The following is a 22,056-nucleotide window of genomic DNA, read 5'->3' as shown; positions in this document are numbered from 1 at the left end:
AAATGTGTTATTTGGGACAACAAAATTGCCACTTGTGTTCAACTACAAATGATTATAAGGCTCATTGCATTGATTGTTATCCACCTTATCTTTTGGAAACAAATCAGGGAACTTGTTTAAATTGTTCAACATATACATATTACGATAATAACACCAAAAGTTGTTTACCCAATGGTATCAATTGTGTCAAAAATGCAAAGCAAAATGGTTGTGTTGAATGCAACAATAAAACAAGTTTTTTGAAAGACGACGAATGTGTTGCAATCACCGACAATTGTACAACCAACACTCGTTCAAATTGTGAGGTATGCGATTTTGGCATTTCAATTGGTACTTCATGTTTTATACATAAAGAGCATTGCAAATACAACATACAACTCAATGAAAAACAAGAGAGGTGTTTACAATGTAAAGATAGCAACATTCTCAACACAGACAACACTTGTACTTCAAATAAAAACAATGAAATAATACGAAACAACTTCACTTTTATATGTGAAAATGGATATTTCAAGAATAAAACGAATAGCTGTGAAGGTTGTTCAACACACAACGCTAAGATTTGTGCTTTAAATTTGACAGATAATTTCAGTGTGTTTTTGTGTCAAAGTGAATATGTGATAAACATTGAAAACAACACGTGTACAAGTGACACCAATTGTAACACGATTGATGGAAGTGACTGTACTGCCTGTGACAAGAACAAGACTTTAAAACGAACAAAGAACAGATGTGTTGATTGCAACGAAAATAATTCACACTCAAATTGTGAAGTATTTACAGACACGTGTGAATGCATTCAATGCACAAATGATACGCTTTTAGTCAATGGAAATTGTGTGTTAAAAAGGGAAGTGAATTGCCACAAGACAAATGGGTACACCTGCATCCAATGCAACGAAAAATACACACGAAACAACCAAGACGACCATTGTGTATCATCAGAACAATTTGTGAGATACTCAATGCACACAGTTGTTAACAGCTCTCATCAAACTGTTTTTGAGTGTGAAACAACACACTTTTTGAGTGATGGAAATTGTGAAAGTGTTATTGGTACTAACATAAAGGATCAACCAATTCAAAATTACAAACAAGATGTGGATAATACCAAATATTTAATGAATGAAAATAATGATAGCACAAATTGCAGTTATCAAAACGAGAAAGGGTGTCTTTCATGCAACAATGGATATTACTTGGAAAACAATAAATGTGTTAAATGCTCCAACAATTGTTCGACTTGCTTCAATTCAACACTTTGTCTGACATGCAACAACTCAAATAATTTGTTACTCAATAACAAGGGCGAGTGCATCGTCACCGATTTTGCAATAAGTTGCCAACAACCGATGGGCAATGGTGTTGGATGTGCAATATGTAAAGATGGGTATTACTATGACCAAAAGTTTTGTTATGAATGTGATAAATCGTGTGCAATCTGTAAAAACTCAATTTCGTGTTCGTTGTGTGCAGACACATATTTTTACTATAAAAGAGACAGTGACTTGTGTATCACCTATGACAAGTTAATTGGGTGCAAAAACAAGACGTCACATGGCTGCGATGTGTGTCAAACCGGGTATTACCTCACAGATCCGTATTGTTTTAAATGTGCAGAAAACTGTCTTTCATGCACTTCACTGAAATCATGTGAGATATGTAATGCCACCGATTACGTCTTAAAAGATGGCATTTGCTTGTATTACACTGAAATTGAATTTTGTACTTCCGCGTACAATGGATACTGCACATCTTGTGAAGGAATGAAAAACCCGTCAGATGATGGTTTGTCATGTGTGGAAGACAAATTGATTAAATTAAAACGAATTGGTATACCAATCATAGTCGTTGCAATTGTAATTATCATCATATCAACAACAATGATTTACATTCTCTTCAATGTGTATAGCAACAACAAAAATAAAAAGAAGACCCAAAATGTGTGTGTTTTCCAAATGAAAAAATCGAACATCAAATTTGTCAAAATATCGAAGGAAATATCAACAAACAAAACAGAACTGATTTTTGAAAGTGAAGATGAGAGTGGAGAGATACCAGTAAACGAATTTTCACGCGAGTTGTTGTGTCTTGGCAACAACACGACACATCAAATAAAAATGCAGTTGAAAATAAAAGAAGGGAATGATGTTTATGAAATCCAAGCCAATCCCCCTCTTGTGACATTGAAACCGGATTATGCTTGCGAATTTGAAATATCTATAAAACCAAATTTCACATCAAAAATAGAAGACAAAATTGCGTGTGTGACTTTAAACATCACCAAAGGAACAGAAGATGTCATTGAAATACCAATCAGAGCAACAACTGTCATGTCATATCGTCTTGATTATCACGAATTGATAGAAGAAAATAAAATCGGGGAAGGATCATTTGGAATAGTTTATAAAGGCACTTTTAGAGGAAATGTTGTTTGTATCAAAAAGATGAAAGAAATGTTAATAAACCAAAAATTACAAGAAAATGAATTTGAGAAGGAAGTTTCAATGTTGGTGAAATTTAGAAGTGAGTACATCGTCCACTTCTTTGGTGCAGTCTTTGTGCCAAATAAAGTGTGTATGGTCACCGAATTTGCACAATTTGGGAGTTTACAAGACTTGATAAAACACAAAACAAGTGATGAAATTAACATGAAACTTAGAGTTAAAATAATACTTAATGCTTCAAGAGGAATTCAATATTTACACAACAATGGGATACTCCACAGAGACATCAAACCAGACAACGTTCTCGTGTTTTCACTTGATATTAATGAAAAAATAAATGCTAAGTTGACTGATTTTGGTTCATCAAGAAATGTCAATTTATTGATGACAAACATGACATTCACAAAAGGAATTGGTACTCCAGTGTATATGGCGCCTGAAGTGTTGAAAAAAGAGAAGTACAAAATGTCATCAGATATCTATTCGTTTGGAGTCACCATGTTCGAAGTGTTTGGGTGGGAAGAACCTTACAATAAATTGGAATTTAAATTCCCTTGGAAAATCGCTGAATATGTTATATCTGGAAAACGACTTCCAAAGAAAGAGTCAATAACACAAGACGAATATATTTTGATATCACAGTGTTGGGATAGTAATCTAAAAATACGGCCATCAATCGATGATGTTGTTGAAAAACTGGAGAGGTTAAATCTATAACAAATAATTCTTGTTTTGTTTCAAAATAATTTGTATATAAAAATTATAATTAAATAATACTAAAGTTTATTCACATTAAAATGTATTAAAACACAATGATTTGTTATTGTTAAGCTTTATATTACACTCAAATTAATTATAATCAATCTGGATGTTATTTATTGAACGTGTTTAAAATACTAAATTTCAAATAAAAGTATTTGAAATAGAATATTTGTTAATACAATACTATTTCCTTAAGAGCCAATTATTAAAAAATATGAATTTGGGGAAACTGGCCACAATATTCAATTAAAAGTTCAATAACAATTCAAAGTTTTAATTAAAAACAAAACGAATATTAAATTAAATTTGTGTTATTTTTAGCTTTTTTAAGTTTTTTATTATTTTGTTTTTTAATGGTCTGGTTCCTTTTCTTGTTTTCTTTTGGATAGGTTTTGTTTTTTTCATTTGTTAAAGTACATTCATTTTCGTTTATACCATATTTTACTACTCTTTTTTCTTCATAATGTATTTCAACAACTTTTCCAAATTGTGTTTGGCTTTATTATCCATGTTTGCTTCAGCTTTGAGCCTCTCTACAAGGTCGTTTTTTCTTAGTGTTTCTTCAATAAAAGTATCAATATCACAATCGAGAATTGTATACATTTTGACGCATCGATGATAACAGATACTTTTACAAGAAACTCAAGTCGATCCATTCCATTCGTCAATTCAGTTGTCAGTTGTTTTATTGTTATGTTTTTTATTACAACAACACGTTTTCCTTGTTAATTGCAAATTTTTCTTCAATGATAAATAACGAATGTAAACATGTTTTATATATTCCTCCAAATAGTCAACAAATTTGTGGATATTAGGTGTTTTTGTTAATACTAACCTATTTAAAAAGAACTGTGAAATAATAATCATTATTGTTTGTGCGTTCTTCACTGCCAAATAAACACTAATTGCCAACTATAAAAACGCCGTTTATGTATTATTTTTTCAAAGTGTTTATAAACAACAGAAAGGTCGGTGTCATCTTTATATATTTCTTTTAATTCATCAATTGTTGTGTATATCATACTCACTGGCATAAATAGTAAAGACAATAATTATTTGATTGAACTTTGAACTCATCTCCATTTTAATAACCTTGTTTAAATCCACAATAAGAAACTTTCCAAATATATTCTGTTAATAATGAAAGTGAAAACACTTTTACTTTGACTTGTTTGGGAAACAAATTCTTTTTAAAATACAATTCATAATCTCACATAACAACCATTTCTCTGTTTAACCTTACGATGGTGTTATTAAAACAAAATAAATAACATTTATTTTTTTGACAAACCTGAGTGGCGCCCTTGTAATTCAAATATCGTTTCCAAAAATCATGTAAAACAAAAAACAATAATACAATAACAAATTATAGGGGGTCTATAAACTGGTTGGGATCCATAAACTAGTTGGGGAATGCTCCGAAACTTCGAAATAAATACAATGTAAAACATAATCAATTAATATTTGTTGTTATTATTCAAAAGAACAAAAACCCTTGATTTTCCGTTTTCGCTCACTTTTTGGAACAATTTTGATTTATTCGTTTGTGGTAGGAAAATGGATTTATTAACTGGCCAATAATATGAACGCTTTTTGTAAGTCAAGTATTGTGTTTGTAAATTTTAAAAATAATTTTTTTACAAATATTGCTTTTTAACAAACCCGTTGCGAAGTTACGGGTAAAAATTTGCAATAATTTTTGTTTTTTGGAACGAAAAATGAAACTTTTTTGTATTTATCTATAAAATAGTCATCGTTTCTCTTAACGATGATATTTATTTTAATATGTTTAAACACAAAGTGTTATATATGATACATGTGGTATAAGGTTATAATATTATTGTTCGTCATAAAGGGTAATATGTTAAAATATGTGTTTTAAAAAGTTAAAAAACGAATTACTGTTAAAATAATTTAAATTTTTTATTTTGAAAAATTGGAATTTCAAATTGTTGTAATGGACTCTTTGATAACATCTATTGAATAAATAAATGTAAATGAATGATAAATTAATGCACTACATTTATAATTGTAAGGTTGTTGATTTTTTGAAAATAAAATGAAAAATAAATAGTTTTATTGATAATAAATTATAATATTGTTTTAGTTTTATAAATTAATAAAGTCAACTTTAATAAACACATTCTTGGATATCAAAAGTGAGTTTTGTTGTTAAAAAAAGCTGTTAACAACATGTTAAATACATCATTCGAATGTTGTGTGTCTGATCCCTGTTATTTATTAAAGAATAAGTTGATGTTTGAATAATTATTCTTAATAAAATAATAATTTAATAAACTAATAAATACGCATAATAAATATTATTAATAATTATAGCATATAATAGTATAATATAAAATACATCTTAAGTAAAAACATTTTATAAAAATAATGTTTTTTTATCAAAATGTTCTCAATAAGTATTTTGATTGCCATTTATTGCCATAATAATTTCAAATGAATCTCGATGAACAATTATAATTTAATAATTTATTATATTAAAATATTAATTGTATTAATCAAAAACGTTGTTACGTTTCGATTCAAATTTTAAATAAGATAAATTTACATAAAAATAAGAATGGATTAAAAAGTCAACAGATTTAAAAAATCGAATTTTGGACTATAAAGGAAAAAATTATGTACTCAAAACAGTCATTCATTGCGATATTTATAATATGCGGGGAGAGATTGTGATAAAATATAATATATAATGTGTGTGAGAGCAATATAATTTAATTTGCCATTGTTGTTGACCACTTTTTGTGTAGTGTGTGAACAAAATGTTTGAATGTGTGTTATATGATAAAAAAGAGAAAGCGATTCTCTTCCGAAATAATTTATTTTATCCACAAAAAATATAAATTATTTGTTTTTATTCATTGGTTGTTCTTTGGTTTCATTGGTTTTTTATTAATTTCTAAATTTGCAAAACAACAAAAACAAAAATAGAAATAACATGTTTTATACTTACCAAAACTGCAGAGCAGGGTTTTTCTTTTCCAAAATACGTGTAAATATTGTTTTTTATTTTAAAAGTTTCTAATAAATTCCCCAACTAGTTTATGGATCACAACCAGTTTATAGACCCCCTATCTATTAACAACTAAAATTTTATTATTTGTTAACCAAATATCACCAAATATGGGACATGTTATATTACACAGTGTATATAAGCAACACGATAATAATATTTCATGAAAGAAATATAAAAGATATATTTAACACAGAAAAAAGGTGTCGATATACAAGCTTACTCTTGGGAAAAAAAATAAAAGCCGGGTGTAAAATGTAGACCCCTCTTAAAAATATTTCATCGTCGTGTAATAAACTTCAATGAAGATATCTTCTCCGCATTCAACGAACATTTCACTATTAAAATGAAATATATGATTTTAAATACAAACTCCGTTGTTAGTAAACACCGCGTTGGAACTTATTCCAATCGAACAACGAACAAAAGTTGAAACAATAAGAAAAAAATCACTATGTACAAAACTTGAAAAGTTAGGAACATGTAAACTTTGTCTTGGTCAATGTAAATCAAGAAAAAAGTGGTTGTTGTTTATTATTTTTTAACATAAAAACACATAAATTTCTTTTATTATTTACTTCACTAATTAATTGATAAACAAAAAATTGTTGTTTTAGCTTTTTTAACATTTGTTAATTTTTTAAAAACACACAAAAAATTAATAAAATTTAATTAAAAATAACTTTTTATTAAAATAAACATCAATTGGTATTAATAACTCAATAATACTAATAATCTATTGATTAAATAAATAATGATAACAACTTTGAAAATCAGATTGTATGGCAAAACTGGACCCGTTTCATATAATGATTGTCTCACAACATTTCAGTAACATTTCTGATTTTAAAAATCTTGAAAGGGTGCACCAAAAATACAGAGGAAACATGTTAAAGTTCCACTTCAACCCGATACCTCTAACTCCTGAGATTCTTCCTTTCTTTCCAAACATTGAGACGTTGAACGTCTGGAGTCTTCCCGCTCAATTCTTCAATTTTTATGACATAGTCAAAGATTCACTTCCACAAAAATATTTCCAAGAAAAGAAAAACACACAACAAAATTACAAATCTTCAAAGTACAATTTTTATCATTTGAACATTTGGTATGAAGTGTCTTATAGTTGTTCCTTGATAACAGCAAATGGGAGAATATCATATAAAAATGTCTGTTTACATAAGGACGAACGAAAAGGATGTGGCAACAAAATTCCTCAAAACGTGAGAAGTCTTGGGTACGAGTGTTTTGTTTGCGACAGAACGTTGAGTGAAATAGAAATACCAAACAGTGTGACAAGACTCGGTCATCGGTGCTTCTTTTTGTGTATAAATCTGGCAAAAGTTGTGCTTCCAAAAACATTGAAAGAGATTCAAGTGCTTTGTTTCAGTGGGTGCAAATCGTTGAAAGAAATAGAAATTCCAGAGACTGTTGAAACAATCGGATGGAACGCTTTTTCTGGATGTGAGATTATTTCTAAAGTAGAAATACCAGGAAGTGTGAAAGAACTTAAAGGATGGACATTCGGTGGATGCGTCTCACTTAAGGAAGTCGTTTTGAATGAAGGAATAGAAGAGATCGAAAAGATGGCATTTATAAATTGTGATTTAAAAACCGTTGTTATACCAAGAAGTGTCACATATTTAGAAAACTCTGCATTTGATGGAAATGTCATGATGTTAAAGAATTGAGTTTTTTTAGTTGTTATATTTACACTTTATATGATAAAAAACTTTGCGTTGTTTTTGGTGTGGACATTTTAGATTATAAACACAGATAAAACCTTAACCGAGATATAAAATTGCTTATAGATGAAGTAAAAAAGGGAGACAAAACAATTCAAAAAGTTTTTATATTACTAAACTTGGCATTTTCTTCTCCGATGAGCATTTTCGCAATGATATTTAATCCCAAGGACAATATCGTCAACCAACACTCATTTGCCTTATTATGATGGTTATACTGTTTCTATTCCAATCGTGACATTTTAACTGATTGCTAAACCATGTTTTGTTTTGTTTTTTTTTTGTCGAGTCTTTTCCACGAACAATTAGAATACAATTAAATATAATAAAATTGAGTACTTCAATATACATGTATTTTATTAGGAGAAAGCAAGAAACTTAATTAAGATAATATCGTTTTTATTCAAATGTATAAAATATTTTTATTTGATTTATTTTTATCATTGTCACCCAATTATTATATGTCACTTTTTCCAGTTGTATTCAAAATAGTTTGTGACACCCCTTCGAGTCGATTAATATTCGAAAACTAAAAACAATGTTTTATCATGTTAAAACAATTTGATAATTGGTAAGGTTTTAAAATTTATATTTGTAGGTATAAAAATGTGTTAAATAATCAATTGAAATTTTAAACCCTATTTGATCCTATTTTTGTGAATATATCATCAAATTGCTCGATAATTGTATCAAGAAAATTTTGTGGCATTGGTTCTGATCGTTTCCAATAGACATTTAAAACAGAATCATCCTTATACCCATAAACGATTGTAGGTAATAGTCTTTTCGACTCACTGACACAACACACACGTGGTCTTGTTACATATTTATAACACCCAATATTTGACACCCCAACAAATGGCATGTCAGTTGAAAAATCAAATTCGTTTGTATTATTATCCCCGTTTTCTGCATTAACTCGACTTCCTAAATAAGTAACAAAAATAGCACTTTCATTACTTTGTTGTGTTTCTTTCATTGCAGTATTACACCCTACAATTTCTTCAATAAAATCATTTTTTGATGTTATTATTGGAAAAACAGCAGCACTTCCACTAAAAAGTTCTCTCCGTTTCATTTCTTCTGAGGCACTTGTACTTGTTCGGGAATCTGCAGGAACGTGTCCAACCAAAGGTACCTCGTTTTGAATATTAAAATATTTTCTCAATCCCCTTTGAAAAGCACACATCATGATAGCCTGCACTCCCACCTTTTGCATTTTACAAAACGCATTTATCTCTGCATACGAATATTGAAGATAATCAGAAACATCAGTAAAGACGGCGTTTTCTTCTGGTGGATTAATTCGTGGGGATTTAGGTAAAGCAAGAACAGAAGGGAGTATAGTCGTTGCTTCACTTTTTGTTAATTTGGGAAACAAATTTTGTTGGCCAAAATCTGCTTGTTTGGAGTTAATTGGAAGAGGTATGTTTTCGTCTAATAAATGGGAAACAATTCGATATATCCCTTCAATTGTTCTACCATCAGAAAGACAATGGGAACAACATATATGAAGACGAATCACAGAATTTGATGTTGAGACAAAAACCATTGGTAAGGGCATACCACTCTTCCATTCTTTGAATAATTGAAGAGGTGATTTCACTGTCACGACTTTTCGGTTGCATGAGTAATCGCCGAGTAAATCAAATGGAACGGTTTTGATAAGTGGGGGAAGTGTTGATTTGACAAAACATGGTTTGCCTTTTAATGTGCAAACAGAGAGTCTGGTTATATCAAATTCATTGAAAAGAGTAGGAAGTTTTTTATTTAGATATTCCTCGACATTTGGTATTTCTGAAGAAAGTTCAAACTCACCACGGAGTATCATTATGGAAGGGTACATCATCTTTTCATACCCATCGAGATATCTAATGTACTCAAAGTTTGGAGTCAATTCGGAAGGTCTCATTGTTGTTTATAATTATTTAGTTCAGCTTTGAATTTTAAATGGAATTATTTGCAAACCTCATCAAACAACTTAAACCAGTAAAAATAATAATAGTTGACTCAATGAACCTTCGAGAATTAATTAATTTCGTTGAATATTTATTTTTGGAAATACAACAACCAAAATTGACAAAAAATAGTATTTTAATATAAAAAAATTCATTAAGTTAGTTATTGGTTTTTTCATTCAATCCGATAATTATTTTATTTTTTAAACAATTGATTTGGTGTATAAAAAACAAATTTGTTTAACCATAATTTTTAATAAAAGTATTTATAAAATATAATTAATAATTATAATTTGATCAAATTAAAGTTTGTTGTAAACAATGGTTTTTGTTCTGAATGTGGTTATTGTTACAAAAAAATAAACAAAAAATGTATTAAATACAATGAAAAAGGTCTATTTGTCTGATTTCTAATTAACGATATTTCAAAAATACAACAAAGAAATTTACTATATCTATTTTTTATATTATAATATATAGTATCGACCATTGCTTATTAAAAACAATAAATACACAGTAATTGTTCATCAAATTTTGCCATTTGACATTCTCAAAGAAACACTGGTTGTCGATCGTTTTCTTTGCTTTTCAAATCAATCAGTTTCACTCATTTACCACACAACAACAAAGACACTTTTGTGGTTAACTATCTTAAATGGTGTGCTGGCTTATTTGATATTACTCGGTAATATGACAGATGAAGAATTACAATTTCCACATTATTTGCATTCCTTTTTTGAATGTAAAGTCTGGTTTTTATTTAATTATATTCTAAAAATATAACAAATAAAATAATTATATCTAAAAAAGCTATTGATAATAATTAAATAATTAAACGTATAGTTAGTTTTCTCCATCATTAATTAAAAATCCGACTTTATAACATTTTTTTGTAAATTTTTTGATAGAGCCGTCGTTCCAGGGTGTCTCGCTTTTTCGAAAAATTTAAGAAAAAAGTCACATTTACATTAAAATTGACTAAGATATTTGTTTTTTGCAAATTTTGATTTCTCCATTTTAAAAAATATAATACAGTATAATCCGGGTTTAATTCCATTCCGGGTTTAATTAAATAATCGGGTTTAATTCATTCAAAAATAATTAAACCCGAAGTAAGAAAAAATAATAAAAACTACAATTTTGAGTTTTATTATCATAGTCTCGTTTTTTTTGTTTATATTTACGTAAAATAATTGGGTTTTTACCTAAATTAATCAGAATATTTGTTTTTGAATAAAAATGCATTATTTTTGTTTCTGGAACTATTTTTCGGTACTATAATATTATAAATTACTTATTATAAAATAATGAATAAATAAAAACGAACATAATAAACTCGAGTTTTTATTCGTTTTTATTTATTTAAACAGACTTGATTCACCACCACCTTAACAAAGTATTTGCCGCGAGTGTTTTTTGAAGGAAGTCCACCTTTAAGTCACCGTTTGTGCGTCCCCATGTCACCCACTTTCCTCCTCCGTACTGTTTTGACGGATGTGGTTCCCTTTTCAAACAGGGGCGTTCATTGGGATCCGCGCCAAGGAGGACATTGAAAGTGGGTGAAACGGTGCACAAACAGACCGCCTGTGCCTTCTTTTTGATTATCGTCTCACTCGGTTTCCACTGTTTCGAGGTGAATTTTCGGCATTTCTTTAATTCGGGAACCAGACCAAATATTATCCCAAGCTCCCAATTACTATAATTTTAATTAAAATATTATATTAAATAGTAAAAAAAAAACTTTATTTTTAGAGGCGATGAAAAAGCCTTTACCATCACCATTTGTTTTTGATTGAATCAAATAATTATTAAATAATTATAACTATGAAACTACCGAAAGTTAATTCCATCAATTATTTTTGTTTTAAAAATCATTTAAAATAATTTTCTTGAAAAAAGTGGAATTAAACCCGATAATTCCAAAATATTTTATATGAATTAAACCCGGATTATACTGTATTTTGATTATATTTTATTAAACATTATATTTAATATTAAATTTTTTAAAAACAAAAATAATTGCCACTATTTCACAGTTTGTTAACTATTATTCATAATAAACAATAAGTTTAGAGAGTATGTGGAATTACTTTTGTTCTTGAAAAAGTATCTGCTTCAAGACAATGTACATATCCAAGTTGATTGGAAGTGACAACACAGCCGTTATATATATAATCATTCAAGTTGGTATGAGTATGTCCATATATCCAATAATCGATTTTGACTTTATCCATCAAATAAGTCATATCAACATTAAAACAAGTTGTCATTGGATCTTTTTTATTGTAAACAGTTAAATCCACAATTGGGCAGTGGTGTGTTACTACAACTTTATATTGTGCAGTTGACTTCAGAAGTTCATGTTCAAGCCAATTTTTACAAACAGAAAATACGGTTCTGTAGGGCACCTGCCCATAGTTTTTCAACTCGGGTTGTTTTGTAATTAAAATGGGTTGAATTGGGTTAAACCATTTTATTTTGTAAAAGTCGTTGAGATATTGCTTGCAAGTACTTTCATATTGTTTGTCGATATCACTCCACAATGTTGTAAAAAACAATTGAGTGTTATTAATAATAACAGAAATGTTGTTCACAACAGTAACATTTGGAAACAATTTATTGTTAATAAAGTATGTGTCATCTACAAAGGACCCATCGTAGTACTCGTGATTTCCTGGAACAACAAACGTCTCTTTATAATTTTTGCTGCACCACTCGAAAAGGTCTGTTTTGGGATATTTAGAAAAAAGAGAAATGTCACCCGCTAATATCAAATAGTCTGCACTTTTGATGATTGGCGTCTTCTTCAAAAACAGATAATTTTTTGTTAGCTCTTGATGTAAGTCGCTTGCATACTGAAAACATTCCATTTTTAATATTTGAGTTTAACAATCCGATTTTTTAAATTTAAAGATAGATAAAATTATTTTTATTTTAAAATAACACATTTTTTTAAATGTTAATATATTTTTAGTTCCTATTAGTTCATTTTAATAAACAACTTTAAAGTTGAATGAACATGAAAACCAGTTTGATAATTTAAATAAGTATTATTCATTTATAATCTAATTGTTTATTTCTTGTTCATGTATTTTTCATTAAATTGTTATAAACTCTCTTTTGAGTTAATTTTATAAAAATTTATCAAATAATGTTTGAAGAATTCGAATTAAACAACACTAATCTAATGATATTGCTTGTTCTAAACTTTTTACGACCGTTTCAATATCGGACCTTTCATCGACATTACATGTCCATGCTCGAGATAATATGTCATACAATACATTGGGTATTTCTTCGGGTTTGTCAAATCGTTTGCCACTTGTGATGAAATCTGCGATACTCCATGGATACTTAAACTTGTCTTTAGGAAAAGGATTTGCCCAAATCAAACACTCATACATAGTAATCGCAAATGAAAATACATCAGCGCCCTTCTTGTATTTCTCTTTGCCTAACACCTCAGGCGCCATATACTTTGGTGTTCCAATTCCCTTTGTAAATGTCATGTTAGAAACTAATTGATTGACATTTCTACTTGACCCAAAATCTGTTAGTTTAGCATTAACGGTATCTTTCGCTTCAAGTGAAAATATCAGGAAATTGTCAGGTTTTATGTCTCTGTGTAATATCCCATTTTCGTGTAGATAAAGAATTCCTTTTGATGAATCAAGACAAATCTTCGTTTTCACAGTTAAATTGACTTCTTCGGTTGTCTTGTGATCCATCAAGTCTCTTAATGAGCCAAATTCAGCAAATTCAGTGACCATACATATCTTAGATGGAATAAAGACCGCGCCATAGAAATGGACGATATACTCACTTCGGAATTTGTCTAACATTGACACCTCTTTTGTAAATTCATCCATCGATTGTTTCGTCTCAGAAAATTCCTTCATCTTTTTAATTGCAACAACATGTCCTCGAAAAATTCCTTTGTAAACAATTCCAAAAGAGCCTTCACCAAGTTTCTTTTCTTCTTTAAGTTCGTCTGGGTCTAAACGCGTCGATATTTCAGTCTTCCCACTAATTCCAATCGAAACTTCGGAAGTCTCCCCTTTCTTTAAATTTGCAGAGAACAAAGAGATGGTATCTTCTATTTGTGTCGAACAATTCACCAGCAAAAAAACCTCAAATTCACACGCTTTTCCTTTTGGAATTGAAACGACTTTTGGCTCACTTCTGAATGAATATTTATAGTTGTCTCCTTTCGAAGAAAACTGAACTTTGATGGTGTTTTTGGAATTGTTACCAATACAAATTAATTCACGCAACTCTTCCCCAACTTTGAGATCACCACAATCCGCACTCTCAAAAGTTATTTTATTGGTATTGACTACAACGTTTTTATTTGTCGTTTTGATAAATTTGATGTTTGATTTGCTCATTTCAAACAGACACGTCTCCTTTTGTGCTTTCTTTCTCCTTTTGTGTTCAATCACTTTGAAAGTAATTATTATACACATTATTATAAACAATAAGATTACTATGAGTACAAAGAAAACACACACAAATATGACCCACCAGACAGCTTGCGTTTGGCAGGACGTTCCAGAGTTATTGGGAATATGCCAGAATGTGCATTTAGAGCACTTCGATTGTGCGATTTCAATACAATCAGATATTTTGTCAATTGAAGTACAAACATCTGATAATAAGACGAAGTTGTCTGTACATGATGTACATACCCCATATTGTGTACATTCAGTACAATTCGTTGTTTTTGAGTCACATTTTGCACACATCTGATTTACAATGAAATACCCCTTCGAACACAACGCACATCCACTCATAGTTTTTATGTCGCAGTTATCCAAGTAGTCATATGAAAGACATTTTGTTGAATCTGTCAGCAAAAAGTTGTATTGTACACATTGTAGACATGTAGATTTCTGATTACATGTGGTACAATTCTCAATACAACTCTCGCACTTTCCATCTGCATCTCTGAAGTAGTTGGTGTGACATATTGCACATATAGAACGCGTCTGAATCAGCTTTTTGCAGTTGTTTGTGACTTCAGATATCTCTCCACATGTCCCATTTTCAAGTAAAAAGTAGTTGTCTTTGCAAAGGAGGCATTCATCTAAATTATAGCAATCAACACAATTGTCTGAACATTTGGAACACTTGTTGTCCTTTACAAAATAACCAGTTTGACATTGATAACACCTGTCGCCTTCTTGTGTTAATTTAGTACATTTGTCACTTTGTGTAGTGTTGAGTTCACATACTCTTGAAGGTGTATTAAAATATCCATCTTCACAAACTGGACATTTCCCATTTTTGAATGAAATTGCACAGTTGGTGTTGGCTTCGCAAAGGCCACTTGTATTCACAGTATAATTTTTGTGCTCACAAAAAGTACAATACGTGTTTTGGGTTGTGGAACATGAAGTCTCTGATAGAACTTCACACTGCCCAGTCACTCTATTGATGATTCCATTTTGCGAACACTTCAAACATTTGTCAAAATCGCACAAATCACACAATTCACCAAACGTAGTTGAACACCTTTTACAAGAATTACTCGATGTATCTTTGTAATAACTTGTTGCACAATACAAAATAGTCGATGTTGTTGCAAGTGAAACATTGCTTTGGACTTCACATATGACAGAATCGCCTTTATTGATTAAAAAGCTTATTGTATTACATATTTGACATGTTAATGAATCTTTGCATTGAATACAATTGTCTGGACATTTGAGACATGTTGTAGATGACGTGTAATACCCTTCTGAACACTTTCTTGCAATCTGTAACCAATAGAGTTGAACACTTCCCGTTGAATTATCAATTGGTAGACAGACACCATTGTCATCATAATAATAGTTCTGTTCACAAGAAATGCATTTTCCATCAACGCAACGAAGACACTTGTCAGGACATTGATAACATTCGTATCTCTTAGCTTCGTATTTTATCGGACATTCTTCACATAAAGAATAATGCAATGATTTATATATTCTATTACATACAGTTGATATAACATTGCATTTATTTTCATATAAATAACATTCATTTTTACAAGAAAGACACATCGAATTTTGTGTTGAGTCCACGTTACCTTCAAACCCAACGCAGTTGTATTTTGTATCACTTGTCACTGCAAAACTCAACGATTTCTTCATACTTTTTGTTGTCGAACTTTGAAAGCCAAAATTGTTTCCCATAAACAACTTTTTTGTTTGATCTTCTAAAGTGAACACTCCACCATCTATTGAATTGTCTTCGATATAAATAACACTTTCATTCACTTCTTTAAATTGAGTCAAATGGTTGATGCTTTTAGTAAATTTCAGAGTGGAATTATTTTGTTGTTCAAAATGACCATTGAAGTTTACTGTTTGTGCCAAGTTGTTGGTTTTCAACAGAATCATTGCGTTCTCCGTGTTAATTGGACAATGAAGGATATTTTCTTCGTAACTTAGGTGAGCATTCATATCATTTCCTGTGAAATTGCATTGCGTGTTTTCATTAAGTAAATTTCCTTCATGACAAATCCGATATAATTTCCCGCCAATCAGTTTTGAATTTGGAGTGAAAGCTTCAAATTGGTGAAGGGATTCAAAAGATATCAATTCGATGCAATAATTTAATGAAGTGGTGCTATCAAATTGGACAGTCATTGCATCGTTGTTGTTTTGAAAGTTTGCATCGGTTTCGATCATAATTATTCCATTTCTATTTGTGTTGTTTTGTGGATTGTGAAGAACAGTCTTGACATCTTCATCAATCAACAGCGTTGTAAATTGTTGAAATATGATATGCGTATTTTGGTTGAACTCCAACATATTTTTTATATGAAAAACGGTGTTAATGTTTTGGAAAACGACATCACTTTGGATGTTGGCATTTTGTGTTTCGAGGACATGACTTCCTGTGATTGTACTTCTTTGATTGAAAAAGTTGATTTGTTGCCAACTTTGATATGCAGCCACGTCGTAGTTGGCGGAGTCGATTTGAAGTATTAAACTGCTTTGTAATGAATACTCCAAACAATCTCCTTTGTTCAAAGACGTGTCTGATGGATCCCAAACGCCATTGGTGTAATTGCAATAACACATATACCCATTTAACAGTGATTCAACATAAAACACTCTACGCCCACAAGACAATAATGTACCATCACCAGTCAGTTTTTTATCAACAGAAAACAAGATTTTATTGGTAAAATCTTTGTTGTTATTAACTGTTTGTATATTGACGCCTTTTTTGAAGTAATAATCACCAATGGAAGTTATCGTCAGATTATTAATAAAAACTTCAATCAAGAATTCAACCTTAACATTTTCCTTCATTTCAAAATGTGTGAAAGTCATAGGAGTGGTTTTATCGTTGAATGGCGTTAAAATGTATTTCTTATTTGTGTCAAATAAAACTGAATAATACGAGGAAAGTTGAACTTCTATTGTGACTTCATTGTCAACATCATTTGTTAAATCCAAATCGTATAAAGAATGGTTATATCGGCAATCGGGATAATTCCAGTCATAAGTTTCAAGAAGTTGGTGTGTTGTACTTTTACAAGTACACGCCGTGTAACTAAGATATGTGGTTTTATATGATTTTTCGAAAAAGAGGAATCTTTTGTATTTAAACCGTTCACAGACTTCTTTTGCAACACCATCTTTGTTTTTGATTACAATTAAATCTTCATTTGAATTACCTGTAAATAAATATCTATTTCTGGAGTATAGATAACTTAAATTTTGAGTTGATGATTTCATATAATCGAGAGTAACGTGTTGAGAGACATATCCATCTATAAACAGTTGTACTGGTAATTCGTTTCCTTCCCAATATATCCAAATATAAAAGTACTGGTCGATATCTGAAAATAGAGATATGCCATGCCAATGGTGGTCTATATATGCCAATTTATCTTGTCTAACAGTTGTACGACAAAATGATTGATTATCAAAACAACCAAAAGCAACGAATAACCCTTCTGTCCGGTTTCCGTCCCATATTTTGATCTTTGCATAGTTATTTGTAAGTTGGAGAAACAACGTTTTTAAAACGATTTTATCATTATCAAAACTAAACACCTTTTCATCACCACTTTTCTCGCCATCATCGTTGAGTGTTTTTGTCTGGGTTGTGCAACAACTGGCGGTGAACTTAAATGTTATGTCGTTGATATTCCATTCACTAGACTCAACGCAATTGACATCATCTGCATACTGGATAACACCATCAAATTCACACCACTGTTTTGCAGCACTGGCGTTGTATAACAGAAGAGATAGTAGTATTACTCTCATCAATTAGTGTTTTTTTATTTTTTTGTTTGGAGTTTTTGGAAAAAACGAAATCTATTTTTTTGTTTTTCTTGAATTCGTTGTATTTGTTGTTAAGTTGTTTCATATATTTAGTTTGTTTTATTATAATTATATATTAAATACATTCTGTTATTAAAATAAAAATTAAAAAATGTCCATTTTTAAATATTTAAATCATTACAATAAATGGTTATAATTTATAATAATAATATAGTATTTTTTAATAAATAAAAAATAGTTTTTTATGTCTATCTTATTGAATATGATTAGAGTGTCCAAAAAAATGATTAACTCCACATTAAAGACGGGAGTATTGGTCAAAACACTTAACTTATTTAAGTGTCTATTTTGATTATTTTGGACATTCTGATATAAAGTCATTGCCAATAGTTGTTTAATCTCGAACTGTGTCAAACAAATTTTAAACCATTATAATTTGATATTATGTATAATTATAATAAATTCAACTCAAAATCATGTTTTCAATATTTTTCCGTTTTTTAACGTAATTCCTATTTTTATAAAAAAATATTTTTTTGTCGATAAGACAACTTTTGAGAAGGCTTAATTAAGTGTTTTGCTTCACATTGAATCTTCTATTAAAACGTTACAAATTGTACAAAAAACAACAAATTTGGCTATAGATATCAATTCAAATGATTTAGAAATCAAGTTAATTTTGAGACAATAAAACCAAATTTTATCATATTGTATTTTTTAAAAACTTATTATTATATCCACAAAAAAAATGTCACAATAACACTGTTTTTGTTATTTACAAGGGGGGAAAAACTGCTTATGTTTTTAACCTCTTCTTATCTTTTTAATAATTTTTAATAATATAATTATTATAAAAAGTATAATACAAATTACCACCTCGGACAAAAAAAGTCTCCACATTTTTTTTGTAGTAAACACACCCATACATGTTATTATTTAATTATTATTATTGTTATAATTATTATTCAAAACTATTATAATCAAGTAGAAGCAGTTTTTTATCTTCCATGTACATCGGCACCATTATTTGTAGTTTGTGTTAAAATTTTAATTTGTTTTTTTAAATTATTAAATTTTCGATATTTTTTACAGTTCATTTGGTTTCAAAAGATAACATTTAAAATAAAAAATGTGTATTGTAAATATATAGTTGAATAGCGTGCACGACAACAATAAAAACAAATCGAGAACTTGACTGTATCTTCGACTAATTAATTAAATTTGATAACAAACAAATTATTCATTTGAATAGTTTATTATTACATTTATTTTAGATTTTTCATTTAGTTAAAAACTATAATGTTTTTTTTAATTACAGTTAGACAAGTTTGCCTTAAATGGAATAGTTTGACTTAAATGGTTCATGTTAATGGTTTAAAAACCAATTATTATAGTAAACAGTGGGTTAAACTAGAAAAAAATATAATGGTTAAATAGAATAATATTTAAATTATTATTAATTCTATTGTTTTATGTTACACTCTGATCTTGAAAAATAAAACCACGACACATGTTAAGTATTGTTTTGTATATTTCAATGTGTTTGTCTCGTTGAGTTCAAACGCGCCAAAACATGTGCCGCCTCATTCGGAAACGTTTGTGTTACTTTATATTTATTTTAATATGATAAATCAGCAGTATTTCTTATCTCGATGGAAGAATACTGCTTTTAACTTAATTAAATAATAATATCCATAAAAACGAATTCAACGCAAGGAAAAACTGCCAAACCTCCCAAGAGTGGGATTTATTAAGAATCATCGCTTGATTTTGGCCAATAAAAAGTGGACCCACTCTTTAAAGAGCATGTCTATCTTGTTTTTGGTTTGTTCTTAAGAAATGCTCAAATAATAGAGAACAACAAAAATAATAATTACACACTCTAGGGAAATTAGACTGTATTTATAATTGAATTTTAAATGTTATGGTTACTTTATTTGACAAATTTTGATAAAACTTTATTGTTTGTGATCACATTAAAATGTTGGTGATGATCATGATTGTGTGATAGTTTATAATTATCTTTACTTTTTTCATTGCTTTCTTATTCTTTATGTTGTGTGTTTGGGTTTTTGGCTTGCTTTTAATTATTCAATTTTTTATATAAACTTGATAATAAAAAAGCAATTAATTAGTTCAGGTTATAGTTCAAATTTTTATTATAATTAAATTATAATTTTTATCATTTAACCCAAACTTGTCGTTTAAGTCAAACTTGTCATACTGTACAAGGGGATAAAAAACCGCTTCCTTCTTTTTAACCGCTTCCACTTGATTGTATAGATTTAAATAATATTAATATAATAAAATGTATAGTACTGTTTATAATGAAGGCTGAATATGCCTCGTGGAGACTTTTTCTGTCCGAGGTGGTAATTTGTATTAAACTTTTTATAATAATGTTATTAGTTATAATTATTAAATCGATAGAAAGCGGTTAAAAAGACGATAGCGGGTTTTTATCTTCCCTGTAATAATAAAAACTATGTTTATTTTTTTTATCAAAACATTTGTGTAATTGTCGTATTTTTTGTTTTTTATTTATTTATTGTACAGTCATTATTCGATATAAGGGTTATTTGATATAAGGATTTATTCGATATAAGAGAGAAAAATAAGAGGAAGCCCTTATATCGAATAATAGAAAAAAAAATAAAAAAAAGATATTTATGTGTTTGCTTTTAGTTGGTTATTTCATTATAAAAACTTAAAATGGTAATAATTGGATTAATTTGTCACTAAGTTAAAAAGTCAAATAAAATAATATAAAAACCATGTTTTATTAAATTTTTAATAAAACATTTTTATTAAAATAAACAAAATAATAAATTTATAATAAAAATAGATAAACAAGTAAATTTTATTTAGAAATAATACAATGAATGTATTTGCATTCTTTCAAAAAGAATACTTTCCTTGACAACTACGATTCATTCCGTTCATTAACATTTACAGGAATGTCTTCATTTTCAGGTTCAATATTATGTAATCTTTTTTGTAATTCAAAAATTGTTTTATCTATTTGCTCTTTTTGGACAATAAGCGTCTGAATATTTTCTTTGATATCTTCAACTTCTTTTTCGTTTATTTTTAACAAAGTATTCGTGTCGTTGTTATACTCTTCATTCGTCATTGAAGCGGGTATATTTTCTCCTTCAAATTCCCAGTCATAACGAGGATCAATAATTTCGTCATAGTCTTCAAAGCAATTGCGAAACCCAGCGTGTTCCCAACAATTGGTTATTGTCATCTTAGTCACTTTATCCCAAGCATTTACACAAATCTCAATTGCGTTACCAACTGTGAAAGTAGGCAACATTCTCTTGAGGTTTACCGAACTTAATACAACATCCATAAAAAGGCGATGGTAATGCCTCTTAAAAGACATAATTATACCGGCATCATCTGGTTGATATTTGGATGTTGAATTTTCAGGAAGGAAAGTGAGAACTATATGCCTCAAACCAGTGAGTTCATACACGAAACAATTCTTTTGATCCTTGCCTTTAAACTCGTATCTCTCGTCAAGATCAAAAAGTTCGTTATTTGTTTTCAACGTCAAAGTGTGGCTGGGACAATTGTCAACTATTAAAAGAATAGTTCTATTTGGAGTTAAGCGATCAATTTCGTCATCCCAGGATTTCAACCAATAATGAAAGATATAAGTGGTCATCCATGATTTTTTCTGGTTGATGTATATTGTTTTAAAGATAGTAAGGTGAGGGTCTTTAAACCATCTTGGGTTTTTTGTTGGTCCGATAACCAAAAGAGGTCTTTTCTCTCCCACGAGAGAAGTACAAATCATTAAAGAAATGCGAGCCTTTG

At 29.4% G+C, this 22,056-nt stretch overlaps 5 protein-coding genes across 5 annotated transcripts; 2 read left to right on the top strand and 3 right to left on the bottom strand.

Annotated features, from left to right (window-relative positions):
• Window positions 1-2: 2 nt before the first annotated feature.
• EIN_039610 (protein serine/threonine kinase, putative) lies at window positions 3-3,164 on the top strand (the record flags this gene model as incomplete). Its single annotated transcript, XM_004184775.1, has 1 exon — window positions 3-3,164. The coding sequence occupies one exon, from the start codon at window positions 3-5 to the stop codon at window positions 3,162-3,164; it is 3,162 nt and encodes a 1,053-aa protein (XP_004184823.1).
• A 3,861-nt stretch (window positions 3,165-7,025) lies between these two features.
• Window positions 7,026-7,931, top strand: EIN_039600 (hypothetical protein; the record flags this gene model as incomplete). Its single annotated transcript, XM_004184774.1, has 1 exon — window positions 7,026-7,931. One exon carries the CDS (start codon window positions 7,026-7,028, stop codon window positions 7,929-7,931), a length of 906 nt encoding a protein of 301 aa, XP_004184822.1.
• A 685-nt stretch (window positions 7,932-8,616) lies between these two features.
• Window positions 8,617-9,897, bottom strand: EIN_039590 (hypothetical protein; the record flags this gene model as incomplete). The annotated part of the gene is made up of 1 exon (XM_004184773.1): window positions 8,617-9,897. The coding sequence occupies one exon, from the start codon at window positions 9,895-9,897 to the stop codon at window positions 8,617-8,619; it is 1,281 nt and encodes a 426-aa protein (XP_004184821.1).
• Window positions 9,898-11,807: 1,910 nt separating this feature from the next.
• EIN_039580 (hypothetical protein) lies at window positions 11,808-12,813 on the bottom strand (the record flags this gene model as incomplete). The annotated part of the gene is made up of 2 exons (XM_004184772.1): window positions 11,808-11,897; window positions 12,034-12,813. The coding sequence occupies 2 exons, from the start codon at window positions 12,811-12,813 to the stop codon at window positions 11,808-11,810; spliced, it is 870 nt and encodes a 289-aa protein (XP_004184820.1).
• Window positions 12,814-13,122: 309 nt separating this feature from the next.
• On the bottom strand, window positions 13,123-18,213 carry EIN_039570 (protein serine/threonine kinase, putative; the record flags this gene model as incomplete). Its single annotated transcript, XM_004184771.1, has 1 exon — window positions 13,123-18,213. One exon carries the CDS (start codon window positions 18,211-18,213, stop codon window positions 13,123-13,125), a length of 5,091 nt encoding a protein of 1,696 aa, XP_004184819.1.
• Between the last annotated feature and the right edge of the window lie 3,843 nt (window positions 18,214-22,056).

This window comes from Entamoeba invadens, assembly GCF_000330505.1.
Source record: "Entamoeba invadens IP1 unplaced genomic scaffold scaff_1105074725255, whole genome shotgun sequence".
Classification (NCBI taxonomy): Eukaryota; Evosea; order Mastigamoebida; family Endamoebidae; genus Entamoeba; species Entamoeba invadens.
Note: the sequence above shows the minus strand (reverse complement) of the source record. Positions and strands in the feature narration are given on the sequence as shown.